The 15,177-nt window shown below is 34.6% G+C and overlaps 2 protein-coding genes across 5 annotated transcripts in view; one reads left to right on the top strand and one right to left on the bottom strand.

Annotated features, from left to right (window-relative positions):
* LOC148954666 (eukaryotic translation initiation factor 3 subunit B-like) overlaps positions 1-9,978 on the top strand; it is a 68,045-nt gene extending 58,067 nt beyond the window's left edge. The window contains exons 8-9 of the mRNA XM_089086455.1: positions 2,445-2,553; positions 9,640-9,978. Coding sequence (XP_088942581.1) covers positions 2,445-2,553; positions 9,640-9,728 — 198 coding nt within the window. The 3' untranslated portion in view covers positions 9,729-9,978. The remainder of the gene's footprint in view (positions 1-2,444; positions 2,554-9,639) is intronic.
* Positions 9,979-11,039: 1,061 nt separating this feature from the next.
* Positions 11,040-15,177, bottom strand: part of Ggamma30A (guanine nucleotide-binding protein subunit gamma-e) — a 224,381-nt gene continuing 220,243 nt past the window's right edge. For all 4 annotated transcript variants that reach the window (XM_089086683.1, XM_089086684.1, XM_089086682.1 and 1 more), the window contains exon 3: positions 11,040-11,216. In XM_089086683.1, coding sequence (XP_088942809.1) covers positions 11,111-11,216 — 106 coding nt within the window. In that variant the 3' untranslated portion in view covers positions 11,040-11,110. The remainder of the gene's footprint in view (positions 11,217-15,177) is intronic.

Genomic DNA, 15,177 nt, shown 5'->3' with positions numbered 1-15,177 from the left:
CATAATTTGATATATTTTTTGAAGATAGCAATATGACTTGATTTAAAATAAAAATAGACACAAATTGCCGTAGCATTCAAAATTTAAAAATTGTTTTGTAAAAGGTATTTCTGTAGTAATACCAAAAGAATCGATTATCCAAAAAATATCAAGAAAGGGTATTTTTTTTAAAATCGGGGGGAGGGGGGGATTTGGAGGACAATGCCCCCAGTAGACACAACCCCATATGCATGTATATGGACATTTGATGCGACATCAGTTTGATCCATTTTGAATTCGTACTGAAAAGTAGGCAAAACAGAGCCAGTCACCCAAAGAAAGTGAGGGTCTTTTAGCCCAAGCTGGTGAAGTGAGTGACCCTGCCCTACAAAACGGTGTCAGTTATTCTAGGAGGTGCTTTAGTTTAATAGGGAGGTACCCTTAATAGTAGAAGTTCATTCACGCAAATTAAAAACAATTCCCAAAATTTAAGTACCTAGAACAATGAAAATGAATTTTGATTGTTTGAATTGGTCAAGTGGACAAACTTTGAGCATACATATTAGCAAGCGATCTTGCTTTGCCCTTGTAACATATATTCTACTTCCGTGGTTTTTCATCTTTGTATGTATTTGTTCATTTTATTTATTCTTTTTTCTTTAAGTAATTTCTTAGACCACACTGCTTTTCCATATACAAAAAAAAAAAAAATTAGACAGAAAAACGGGATTAATTTAAATAAAGCAGTGGAACAAAAAAAGAAAACGAATATTTCGGCTCCACGTCCGGGGGTATTTTTCAACGGAAAAAAAATAAGGAGAAAAACAAATTTTTCTTATGAAATAAAACTATCTAAAAAAAACGGCAACTAACACACAAGAGGAAAAAGAGAACAAACGACCACAAAATAAAAAATTAAAGTAAGTCACATTTTAAACATAGTAACTGCAGTCCTGAAAGTGTTTAATTTTTTTTTTCTTGTGTGTTAGTTTTTGTTTTCTTTAGATGGTTTTACCTTTTTTAATTGGGTTCTTTTTCCTTAAAATTTTTTCCCGTTTAAAAAGGCTCCCGGATGTGGAGTCGAACGTTTTTTTATTTAAAGTTTTTTTGTTGCTTTTCTGAGTTTTTGTTCCAGTGCTTTATTTTAACGCCTTGCTGTCTTGCTGTATACAAGTGGAATATACGTTTCATTGTTCATTTCTCTTTTCCTTTTTATCTTCTTCTTCTTCCTTCTGGCTATAGACCCGTTTCTTTACAAGAATAGGTTCATTGGTTTAAAATAAGTGGAAACACAAATAACCAGTGCCTCTTTTTCAAAACTCACTTAGAATATTAAGAGCAGTAAAAATGAAATCCGATTGTTCAAATTGTTTAAGTGGAACTTACACAACCATACACTTTGCAAAAAATTGTTAATGTTGGAGCCTTTATGGACGAAAAGCGTTGCCAAACCTGACTAATTATTTTGCTTATTTAGTTTTACGGTTCAACGTGGCAACACTAAAGAAAATGTGGTAGTGCCCTATAAGTTTCATAATTTAAAAACAGCCAAAGAAAAATTCTTAAAAAGTCGTGTATTTCTAATAGAGTAGAATATTTTTATTTATAACACGTACATAAATAACTGTCACAAAACAGCGCACATGCCTGGTGGCATGAATATGAATATGAATAGAACTTAGATCCCATAAGCAAAATTTTTATTTTAATGTCCTTGGTATGTTCGGTTAAATTTGAAAGTAAATAACGATATATTATTTGTTATTCACTATTCGTTTACCCTGCGATTTAAACAAGAATAACGTGAAAGAAAAAAACAGTTTTTCTAGCTTTTTCTAATTCAGTTCAACTAGTACTAGGTGAGTCTGACAGTTAACATTAATAATGCTAAAAAATGCTAAATAATGTGTTTTGTGCTTTCACAAAACACACTTTATGAAAGCACAAACCATATATATATATATTTATATATATGTATATATATATATATATATATATATATATATATATATATATATATATATATATATATATATATATATATATATATATATATATATATATATATATATATGTATATATATGTATATATATTGTATATATATATATATATATATATATATATATATATATATATATATATATATATATATATATATATATATATATGTGTATATATATATGTATATATGTATATATATATATATATATACATATATACATATATACATATATGTATATATATATATATATATATATATATATATATATATATATATATATATATATAGTGATGTATGTATGTATGTATGTATGTATGTATATATATATATATAAAATAATTATTTCATATTTGATGCATAAATAAAATAAATGAGAAATTTTTATCACTATAATGTGACATATGAAAGCACAAACCTCCTCTTCTTCCATGAAAACCTCTTTTCTTAAAATCTCTTTTTTAGGAACTCGTTGAGAAGCGGCAGAAGTTGATGAAAACCTATGGGGATTATAGGAAGCAGAAGCAGAAAGAATGGGAAAACCTTAAAGGGGAGCGAATTCTCTTAAGAGGATGTAAGTGGATCAACAATGACAGTTATTTAGTGCTTCTAGTTCTTACTTCTTATGTAAAAGCTATACCTTCTAGAATTAATTGTTATTGTTTCTTGGATGTGTTATCGATTAGTTATAGACTCTGATAGGAGTCGAATTTCCCTCGGCTACCTAGTTCTACGTCGTATGATAAAAACGTCCGTGTAGGTCCGTAATTCCTAACATTGTGTGCAGGCCTTACCGAGGGGGCATGACAATATTTTGGTGGGTCATGGACAGGAAATCGACTCTAATTTCATATAAATTAAAGTGAGGTCCTCTTAGGAGTCGAATTTTGCTTCGGTAGCCCAGTTTGTAGCCCAAATCTCGTAGATGTCATATCGATTGTAATTTTGTTCTGATAGGAGTCAAATTCCGCTGCGCCTGCCGAATTTAATTCCGCCCTGTGAAAAATGTACCTGTGGAGGAAGATTTAGTTCGCTTCTGTTTCGGATCAGAGTAGAAAAATCAGCTCTTATTGCCGGAAGAATATATTCTGAAAAGAGTCTAGTCCCGTTTTGGCAACCAAATTACCGTTTTCTGATGAAGAATAACCATATATGTGGACATTTGGTTCGCTTCTGTTTTCAAACAGTTCGTGGTAACGAACTGTAAGTAAGGAGAGACCCAGCTCAATGGTAACAGAAACTCAAAAAAACGGAATATTGATACCAATAGATACATCAAAAAATCAGATTTTAAAACTGATTTCAGATATATAAGTTTCATCAAGTTTAGTCCTACCCATCAAAAGTTACGGGCCTGAGAAAATTTGGCTGATTTTATAAAAAGGGGGGAAGACCCCCTAAAAGTTATAGAACCTTAATACAAATTACACCATCATATTCAGCGTATCAGAGAACCCTACTGTAGAGGTTTCAAGGTCCTATCTGGAAAAATATGGAATTTGGCATTTTTTGCCAGAAAAAAGGTCACGGATGCGTGCTTATTTGTTTGTTTGTTTTTTTTTTTTTCAGGGGTGATCGTATCGACCCAGTGGTCCTAGAATATCGTGGGAGGGCTCATTGGAACGAAAATTAAAAGTTCTAGTGCCCTTTTTAAGTGACCAAAAAAATGGAGGGCAACTAGGCCCCCTCCCACGCTCCTTTTTTTCCCAAAGTCACCCGATCAAAATTTTGAGATAGCCATTTTGTTCAGCATGGTCGAAAATATGATAACTATGTCTTTTAGGATGACTTAATCCCCCGAATTCCCCGGGAGGAGGGCTGACAGTTATGAACTTTACCCAATGTTAACATATAGTATTGGTTATTGGGAAGTTAACAGACGTTTTCAGGGGGGATTTTTTCTTGTAGGTGGGGGGGGGTCGGGGGTTATATGGGAGGATCTTTTTATGGGGGAAGGGACATTGCTGTGAAGAGGGTGCCGGATTTCTCAGCATTATTAAAGAAAAAGATCAAAAATTTAAAAAAAAAACAAGTTTTTCAACTGAAAGTAAGGAGCAACATTCAAAACTTAAAACAAACAGAAAATATTACGTATAAGATTGGGTTCACCCCCTAGTCAAAACCTCGCTCTTTAAGCCAAAGATTTTTTAGTACTTTCATGAGAGATATTTATTATAATTAACGGCCGTTGTGATTAATCGGTAATTTTAAAGATTTGGACCAAAATTTAAAATTAAGATTAACGAGTTAGGTTTTAACTAGGGGGTGAACCCCCTAATATACGTATTACAAATATATGAATATAGAGGTTCGTTGCGATATTTAATTCTTGAGTGACGTACATTTATTACTAATAAAAACGTTCGTAAATAAAATTAAACAAGTTTCGAGAAAGCCATTTAACCAATTAAAAGTAAAATTAATATGCAATTTTTTTTAAATTATTCATGTACGGTGAGCCAAAATCAAAACCTGCATCAATTCAAAAAGGTTCAAAAATTAAATTAAAAAAGCAAGTTTTTTTTTACATTTCTTATATATCGAATTGATTGAGTTTGATATTTGAAAAAAAGTCAGTCAAGGTAATCAAGCTTTGATTGGTGAATTTAATGTCGCTAAATGAAAACCGTCGAGGTGGGCGAACATTTGGTTCTGATTAAAAGAAGAGCGAAAAAATTCGTTCTTAGTGTCGGAAGAACTATGTATTTAAAATATTAAAAAAAATCGGAATTTGTTCGTCTATTCCCCTTTCCAGATATTGAGATAGCCGAAATTTGAGCTCGATCAAACAATATTAACCCTTGCCGCTTGTTGCTCTAAGTTTGAAAAAACACAAATTTATGTCCAAAAAGCTGACATATCAAGGCATATCTCATTCTTTTTTGGTAAATTTCGCTATATTAATGCTGAAATATAATAAAAAAAAGTAATACTGATAAGTCTAATGACCTTTTTTATTATAAAATATATATAATATATATTTTATAGGTATATAATACAGCCAAAAATTATACAGACGCAGTACAATCATGAGTTGATAATTTTACATTGTTATTTAATCTATTCTAGAGCTTTTGTTAAAGTAGCATTTGAAATGTCGGGATTTAATGCTCGGTATTTGCTTAGAACTTGGAGGAAATATTGATTTTGACCTTCATCTTTTGTCAGAAGGTTGTTAAAGTCGTTTATTAATTTAACACCACGCTCAGCCATACCATTAACTACTTTTAATTTTTTGACAATTTTCAATCCGTCTTAGAAGCCATTATTTTGAGACCAGGTGTTTGGATGTTGTCTTAGAAAATTTGTTTTTATATTAAATCGGTCAAAGAATGTAAAGGTTTCTTTGGTTAGTAAAGTTTCCAACCCTCCATCAACTACCTGTTTTAATTTTTCTTTCCTGACTTTTGGGTTTACAACCCTAGTCTGCTCTGATGGTTCATCGGTGCTACCGAGCAATTCATTAGCCATTAACAACTTTTCGTCGTCTGTAATGGTGGGATCGAAAAAAGATAATCCCACCAACTCTACATTCAAATACCACAAATGGTTCAAAAATTTGGTCAGGGCTATTTGTGCAATGTCGTTGTCATAACCTTTATAGTCTATCTATCGTTGTCATAACCTTTATATAACTATGTAAAATACCTAAATATTGCTTTGGTGCAAAATGAGTTTTTGGAGCATTGAACCAAGCTTTACAATAAGCTTTAAATAGGGAAACAGATATATCACGCACAGAACTTTCTTATTCTTTTGAAATCTTAAATTGAAGGCGTAAAGGAACATTTTAAAGCGGTAAATAGCTTTTGCCATCCACCTAGCCAATGGCTCCTGGAGTTCTAAAACCCACAACATTGCCCTCTAGTGATCCAACAAATACGAGAACTAACTGCAATAGCTCCTTGGAGTCATCTCTGGGGCGGCTCCCAGTTAATTTGGTTTCGAATTCAGGAGCAACATTTGTAATTACTTCTGGGGTTAGCTGCTTTCGTACTAGATTATCACTGATACCCGTGTCGTATTTTCCTTTGTCTGTCTTGGGTCAAGCAGTGACGAATCTCTTAAAATGTCTGGATGAGGTCCAGTGATCGCATTTTTGTCTCGAATATGCCTCAACAGAATCTCCAAGATATGATGACGGCAAGTTAGGTATAACAACTCTCTTCCTAACATTTACTTCAATATGACGCATGCTCCTGTGAGTATTCCCATGTTTGATGCTGGACAAAAGGAGAATTATCAATTAATTTTTTTGTTAGCGTAACTGTCCGAACTTATAAATTGAGTCGTTCGCCTGAAACTCCAGGCGGGAGGGCCTTCTTAGGCTTTGGTCGCTTCTTCGCCTGTGATTCCATGCGAATTCAGTCCCCGTTATGCATACAAGTCTAACGGACATTCTGTGTCATAAATCAACCCAAGGATCTTGGTCTTCCCCATTGCAATTCCAATGAGGCTTTCCCAGTAGGCAAAGCCGATATAATTGGAACTGTCTCAGTTGCTCAAATGTCTGCAAGTCCTTTGGACATGGTCAGTCATAAATTTTAGAAAATTTTTATTTGGGGTCTCCCATTGCCTTCAAATGGCTCAAAGAACTGATAGACTACTCGAATTACATTTACTCCATGTCTATCAACCTTATTCCTGCCCTAGGATGGTGATAGACTATCATCAGCTAGTGAAATGACTTCATTTTTTACAATTCGGAAAAAGGCTTATGTCGGCTCTAACTGTAACTCAGACTCTCTGTCTTAGCTTTATTTTTATTTTCAATTTGTCTTGGCTCTCAGCTTTTTCATCACAGTCCACCAACTTGATCTTAATTTAACAAAAATAACAGAAAATAATTCAATAAAATAAAATAACAACATTTATGTGTAGAATATAAATTTTCAAAAACAGCATTGGCTTTCTTTTGAGGTATTAAGCGAATTTTTTTTTTATTCGCCCTTCTGGAGTTATGGCTCCATATGTTACCTCTTTGGCCAAAAATTTGGATTTTTTCAAACTTTGAGCGACGAGTGGCACGGTTAAGAATTAGTATAAGCCTTCTATTTATTTAAATGTGCCAGTTTTCTATTGGTATCCATTTTAGAGAGGTATTCATGATAGTCATATTTTGGAAAGACTTAAGTGGATATCGTTTCAATCAGACTGGAACTCACGGGTCTATGTCCCTCCAGTCCTACTCACACTGAGATTTTCATAATACCAAGATTGAGTTAGCGCTAATTCTAGGGGAAAAGGTTTTTATATAATTTTCTGATTGGCTAAAGAATTCTATGGTAAATTTTGGTTGACTCAAATTATCGCTAGCTTAATCTCATTGTGATTTGCTTTTTTCTCGTTTCCGCTCAACAAATCTTGTCACACTACTGTCAGAAGTTGGCCAGTGCGGACCTTTACAAACAAACGAATAATAATAATGTGGATTACTAAGAGAATCAATTATATTATAATTAGAAATCATTCATCTTTAAATTTAAGGGACTTAAGAAAGTCTCTTCATTTCTTTCTTAATTTAATCTTAATTTCTTTTTAATTCCTTCTTAAGAAAGTTCCTTTATTTTCAACAACGCCAATTAATTTGCATAAGAGGTATTGTATAAAAAAGAAGGCAAATTTAATAAGTGTCTCAAGCGAAATACTTATAATACTAGATCTTGCTGTGTTTAAAATTGTTATTAGAAGTGTTTGATCTCATTGTGTCTTCGTTATAATACAAACAATATGTTTTTTTCAGCCAAAAGAAAGGGAGATTTTTCTCTTTTTAATGGGTTAAAAATCGAGAGTAAGATTCCTGTTATATATCCTGTATTTTCCATTATCTCTTAATTTTTTGCGGTTTCTCTAAATATCTACGAATGTAAATTGACTTCTCTGAAATCTTCCCAGCAATTAACGTTCGTAAATGCACGAACGTTAACAAAAAATATGAATCGGTATTATTTTTTTTTGTTAGTTTTCGAGGAGGTTTTAAAGAATCCGATTTTCACATGGAGAAATTCATGTATGGTTGCAGCGCTAATGGGTTTTTAGTTAGATTTAGACGTTAGTTTTCGGGGAGGTTCCGGAGAATCCAATTTTCATTCGTAGAAACCTGTGGATAGTGGCAGTGTTGGCAGATTATTTTGTTAGACTTGTATGTTATTTTTCGGGGAGGTTTCGTAGAATCAAATTTTCATTCGGAAAAACTCAGGTATTGTGTCAGCGCTGGCAGATCTCTAGGCTTTAATCTCTATAAATAGTGAAAATATGTTGACTTAGAACCAGACGACTGAGGCCATCTTTAGTTTTTAGCTTTTGTTATCTAATGTTTTTGTTATGACTTAATACTGAGACATCTAGGCATTACTACTACCAACTCATTGCAGTCATCTGAGGCCAGTCTAGTTGTTAACGTTCCTATTCTGCCTAATTTATTGATAGCTTAACCTTGTACCCCCTCCCATGAAGTTCCATTTTCCTTTAATCTATTCTTGCGACCTCTTCTTGGCTATTTCTGTGTCGGGAATCATTTGTGCGAGGGGAATGGGTTTGATTCCTGGCGTGGCTGGTTATTTGGTTTGGGACGGGGTTCTGGACGTGGCTCTGTAAGCTCAGTCAGAGTCGGCCCAGCTCTAAATGGGTACCTGGAGAAATATGGGGAAGATAAACAGGAAGGGTGTGCGAAAGCAAGGATGACTGGCCCCCAACCCCCCATTGCACTTCCTGGCTGAAGGGCCACGAAGCGAAGATAAGCACCGCCGGTTTGGACCTTGAAGGTCTTGTGCTGTCATACTTATACTGACTTACTTTTACCTCTTCCTACCCTATTGGGGGGCGACTTTGGCCCAAGATGAATGACCGAAAAGCAAAATCTTTGGTGGTCTCATTCATCCGTAAAATGTTAATCTTCTTAACCTATCTTTCAATGTAGCCCTAAAAGTTAACCAAATTTTTGCACAGCCTATTGTTTGATATACAATCAGTCATCAGTCAAACGTGTGCTTGTAACTGTCCTTAGAAAATTCTTTTTTTTTTTTTTTTTTTTTTTTTTTTTTTTTTTTTTTTTTTTTTTTTTGCGTTCTGGTGACATTTTCCTAGCGTACTTGGAGAGGATCTGCTTTTTGTTTGGCCCTGGACGGATGGTCTAAAAGCATAATCTTTGGTGGCCTCCTTCGTAAAATATTAATCTTCTTAACCTATCTTCCAATATACTCCTAGAAAGGTAACCACAACTTTGCACAGCCTATTGTTTGATATACAATCAGTCAAACGTGTGCTTGTAACTGTCCTTAGGAAAATCCTGTGAAATTTTTTTGGTATATTTTTGTTTTCTTGTGACTAATCTTCTCAATATATCTTTCAATATAGTCCTAGAAACTGGAATTGAACCATATTTTTTTACACAGCTTATCCTTTGATATACAGTCAATCAAATAAGAAACTAAAACTGTTAGACAATTCCTTTGAAAAGCAATTAATATATCTTGCTCAGCCTTTTGTAGCGCCGTGCAGCACGTTTTCACTTGACTTTCATTACCGTGGCGTCCATTATTACCATAGACGTCATGAAAGGACGCGTCCGAATACTTTGCAGCACGTTTCACTTGTCTGTCATTACCCCTATTATTCTAATCTGGCCGTTACTTGGTATTTATTTTGGTTTATTTTTCAGGTGACACAGACATACCACGCGAAGAGGATATAGAAGAAGAAACATTTGAGTATCTTATCAAGTCAGAGGAAACAATAATTCGAGAGTAAACCATAAATTTCCTTGAGTATTACCATAACGAGGTACATCTTACTACCCATTTGTGCCTCGTTTTTGTTTTCGGTGAATTGATAAATTGTGAGTTTTTGCTGAATTTTGGTTTCCATTTTGCTTATCCACTATGGAGTCAAAGTGGAAATTGAGGTTTGGAGAATATTATCATGTGCCCTATAGATTGGTCACTTGGATGTTAGATGATGTATTGAAACTTATTTCATGGAATAAAGTTTTTCATCCAAATTTTACATCTTATTTTATTTAGGTTTATTTGTTGTATTTAGATACTCCTCTTTACACTAGTCTTTTTGTTTTACAGATGGCAGCATATTATAAAATTGGATTCGAGCAGAAATGTTCACATAATCAGAAAATTTAAAATGAGAAAATAAAAAAAAAATGGTCAAACTTAAAAGAAACAGAAATTACAACGAGAGAGTTGAATAAACCATGATGTTGTATTTCTGCTTGTTGTTTTTCTTTGTTTTCTTTTTTTAGTTATAGTTTTGGCTTATATTATATGTAGCATTTGGCTTATCTATTTCAAATATGTTATAAATTATGAAATACACGCTCTGGATACTCTGCCATCCCCTCCCCCTCTCTCTCTCCCTCCCTGTCCATGTGGTTGTAGTCAAAATAGATCTGGAGGACGTCCTAAAAAATATCGAAAGTTTTTGGCCCGAAAATACGCTTTTTGGATCTTAATATAAATTCAGAGGATTTCTTAAGAAAAATATAAAAACTGGCCTAGAACTACAGTTTTTGAAGTTTTACTCAAATGTAATTTGTAAAGTATATACTTAGTTTTTTCTCCTTTTTTTCTTTTTATTTATATAATTGCCACGCTCCAATTTTAATGACATTTAAAAATTAAAATTTAATCATTTGGGACTATTTCTTAAGTAATTCCGGGACGACAACATCAAGTTGGAATATGTACAGAATATTCTAAACATACACATTTGACCCTATGTACAGCAATCTAAGTATACAGATTGAAATTATTGTCCTGGGGACTGTTTCTGGACGATAATGCATTGAAAGATGTACAGGATTCTTAAAATAGGCGAAATTGTGGAGAGAAGGGAATGCATACCCAATTGCTTCAATTTGAGCCTTCTAAACACACAGATTGAAATTTTTTGTGCGACTCTAATCCTCAGTACGGCTACCATTTAATCCTGATAAAAACAGGAATCTGGAAGCTCTGGTATTGTCGTTAATTCCTTTGACTCCTGGCTATACCCTTGAATCTAGGTCAACTGTTGGTGCTTTACCTAACTAAGGCAAGTAATAAGTAATTTATAAAAGGAAAAGACACTTTTTATTATGAACTTGACTCTTGAGATACATATTCACAGACATAAAGGATTTACATCATTACACATTTCCCCTTTTCTGCCCAAGGGTTGTTTTTCTTGTCAACTGCATGAATTAAGGGATCTGTCTTTTCGTTTTCTTCTATGAAGTCTCTCAACCTAAAAAACAAAGAATAAGTTATGGAGAAAATGTAAAGCCAAAAAGTTAATTTTGTCCTTACACAGGACAGAGGCCCCCAACAACATAGCCCTCACTTCGTTCACTTCGACCTTCCTGTTGGTCAGAAGGTAAGTTCATTCATTCAGCCCTCGTAACTTTCATCTTTGCTCAGGTCATAGATCTTTACCGGCAAGCACTTTGAATCCCCCCGCAATTGTTCCCACGAAATTGAGGCTGGGTAGTAAATTGAAGCAGAAGTAATGATTCAATAAAAAGCATGACATCATTCCTTGAAGAGTTTTCGGAAATTACTTTTGAGATTATCTATTTTGTGAACGTTTCAAGATATTACTTTTTCCAAAATATTATTCTGCACAAGTTAATTTGTACTGATGGACGAAAAATGGCGAAGTAAGAAGTTCATAGCGTCATATATCATTTCGTAGCGTCAAACAAAAGTGTCTTAATAGTGGCAACGAAGACATTTTGTTGACGAATTAGAAATTAAGCTCAAGAAAATTCAACCCGTGCAATTGAAATAAGGAACAGGAATGTAGTAAATGAAAATCCCTTCATTTCAGCGAATCCTTATGGCTTGTAATTCAAAACTTAAATTTGAAAATATTGAAACAGACAGTATAAAATGACGCAGTTTCATGATATTGTATTAGACAAAGTTGCTTTAGAAGGTTTAGATGGCATCACCACGTTCGCTTTGTGGACTCGTCTGGTAACTAGATTAGAGATAAAAGACACATGCTTTGGAAGAATCCCACTATCAGAAGAAACTTGATCATATTTGGGAAACATGTAGGGATTCATCGTCCATGCAGATATGCGATATGCAGGTGCAGTATGCAGATACGTTCCCCAGCATCAAGACCACAAGTATTTATTTATGACAGGTTTAAGTCCGTGGACGAGGAGGAAGACTGGCCGTATGAGCCGACTCATATTCTGGATGTTTATCTATCTAAATCAATTGACGACAAAGTAATTGGCAACCGTGGTTCTTGTAAAGAATATTTTACTCACAGAGATGTCACCCTGGAATTTAGAACGATATCAAATGAAGAAACCTATCGAAAATGGGGGTGGTTCCTTAGTGTTGGTTGCCAGTCAAAGGCAGCGAAATCGAGTTTTACTCGGTCCGAACTGGAACCCGAACTGGAGCCACCTGTGTAACCAATCAGAAAAAGAAACATTGAGTGGCCAAATACATTGCCCCTGTGAAGGATACAGAACAGGCCCCCATAAAACTAGTTCCTTCGGCTTCGCACGCTTCGACTTATGAAGTACTCCTGTGCCTCCTCCTATGTGCAGTATACAACCAATGGAAGAAGTTACGAATTCTTGTTTGAAAGAGAAGACTGGAGCAAATGAAATCCCAATCCATGGGAATTTGAAAGTTGAGTGTTTTGAAGAGCGGAATTTTAAGTCATCGGAACAGCTGCCCTAAGAGAACATCGTAGTAGCAGAATCAATGACAGACGACGTTGTAATTACAGAAACGGTGCATGAAGTATACCAAAGCTGTAATAAAAGAATAATAAAGAACTTAGGTGCTCATGTTGACGCCAGATCTATTTCTGCTACTAAACAATGTCCTCTTGAATTTCTGCTAAAGCTTATAAAAAGTCAAAGTGTTGTCTTAAAATCTCATTATCTTCGGCGTGAAATCGTTAATCATGAATAACGATTAAACCTTAAAAACGGATTGATGTGTAAATCAGCGCTCTGGAGCTTGTTGGCAGAACTTGAACTTAAGGTGAAATCTGTCTCTACTTTTTTCCATTATGTGGTTCAGGCTGCCAGACTCTTGCGGAATTTATTTGCAAAAAGGGAGTAACTAAAGAACACCCTGATATAAGAAAGGCATTAGAACAAACTTCTTTTGAGCTCGGTGCTTTAAGGAGAGAAACACAAAATGAAACAAAAAAAAACAAGTTTTTTTAACTGAAAGTAATGAGCAACATTAGAACTTAAAACGAACAGAAATTATTCCGTATATCAAAGGGGCTTTCCCCTCCTCAACGCCACGCTCGTTACGCTAAAGATTTTTATTGTTTAAAAAAATAAAGTTGTGTGACAGAATAAAACTTTAGCGTAAAGAGCGAGGCGTTGAGGAGCGGACAGCCCCTTTCATATATGGAATAATTTCTGTTCGTTTTAAGTTTTAATGTCACTCCTTACTTTCAGTTAAGAAAACTTGTTTCTGACGTTTTTGAATTAATGCAGCTTTGATTTTGGCTCACCGTACATGAATAATTATAATGAAATTCGCATACTAATTTTACTTTTATTTGGTTAAATGGCTTTCTCGAAAGTTGTTTAATTTTATTTACGAACGTTTTTATTAGCAATAAATATACAAAACTTACGATTTAACTTACGTAACGAACTTCTATATTCATATATTTTTAATGCATTTATTAGGGGGTTCGCCCCCTATTCAATACCACCTCACTCTACGCTAAAGTTCGAATTTTGTTCCAATTCTTTAAAAATGACCCTGTTCGTAGTGCTAGCTACTGCTGGCACCACTGTTCGTGGTGTTTTGCCACCAGTGTTATACTGGTAGGGGACAACGCCACTGGCGTGGTAATATACGGGTGTCACCACTTATTGGAGGGGAAAGCCCCGGCCGCAAATTATAATGCTATGCCCGTGTCTACCACACTGGTTCTGCAAATATCGGGTTTGGTACTACCCTATTTACAGTATACCTTGTCCCAGGGTATGGTAACGCGATCGAGTGGTCAAATAGCCACTTTCTAAAGCCAAATGTACCCGCCTTGGGTTACGGAAAATAGTACACAGTTTGTAGAAAATACCTTACTTGTATTTTTCCAAAAGGTCACATATAACAATAGACATATCCTTCCCCAAACGGGGTCAAAACAGACTCGCACAAAATAATATTTTACACACCACTGTTCATATGGGTGGACCTCCGCTTGGCCCAGCCAATCAGCTACATCCCCATTCAAACCCAATTCTAACTCTTAGATTTATCTTTCAATGACTCCCAAACCAGGAAGTAAAAAAATATAACTTGGTTCAAAACTTACCTATTGCAAAACCACTATCGCTTAGTAACGGGAATTTAAAACCTGTCTTTTGAAATTATACTATAAGCAAATGTAATTAAGAAAAGGAAAACAGGTCATTTATCTGAAAGGAAAAGAAACAGGGGTGGAACCCCAACAGACCCCTTAATCACAAAGGCCGTTAATTAGAATAAATAGCTGTTATGAAAGTACTAAAAAATCTTTGGCTTAACGAGTGAGGTATTGACTAGGAGGTGAACCCAATCATATACGTAATAGCTTCTGTTCGTGTTGAGTTTTGATGTTGCTCTTTACTTTCAGTTCAAAAACTTTTTTAAAAAAAACTTTTTTTTATATTTAATTTCTGACCGTTTTTGAAATAATGCCAGGAAATCTGGCTCCACCTCCACATAAAGATCCCTCCTCCTTACAGAAATATTTTCTAGATAATTCAATCTTGGTGATATTTTACCCCACACAATTACCTTTAACATGTCCGCGCGTAAAAGTGAGTCGGCAAAATGAAAGCAAGACACATAAAAAGAATTTTGTATTGGAATTCTGGCAAATTCCCCCAGTGTAAAATTTCCCGTGAAAAGTTTCCTCCCTTGAAACTTACCTCCACATGGAAAATCTTCCTTGTGAAAAAAAAAGCAGAAAATTGATGCAACCTATTCAATCTACTGGAAAATACTTGATAACTTTAATTCAAAATCATCGGACTCGGTCGAGGCCTGATGGTGTCTGATCGGTCTGATGGTATGATTTCCATTAAGGTTCCATAACTTTTAGGGGGTGTTCCCCCCTTTTTGGGAGGATTAAGTCATCCAAAAAAAATATTTATTATATTTTCGACCATGCTGAACAAAATGGCGATCTCAAAATTTTGATCAGGTGACTTTCGGGAAAA

This window comes from Artemia sp. Qi Xiang Cuo, chromosome 3 (assembly GCF_049724085.1).
Source record: "Artemia sp. Qi Xiang Cuo chromosome 3, ASM4972408v1, whole genome shotgun sequence".
NCBI classification, from domain to species: Eukaryota; Metazoa; Arthropoda; class Branchiopoda; order Anostraca; family Artemiidae; genus Artemia; species Artemia sp. Qi Xiang Cuo.
The sequence above is the reverse complement of the archived record's forward strand: the minus strand, read 5'-3'. Positions and strand labels throughout refer to the sequence as shown.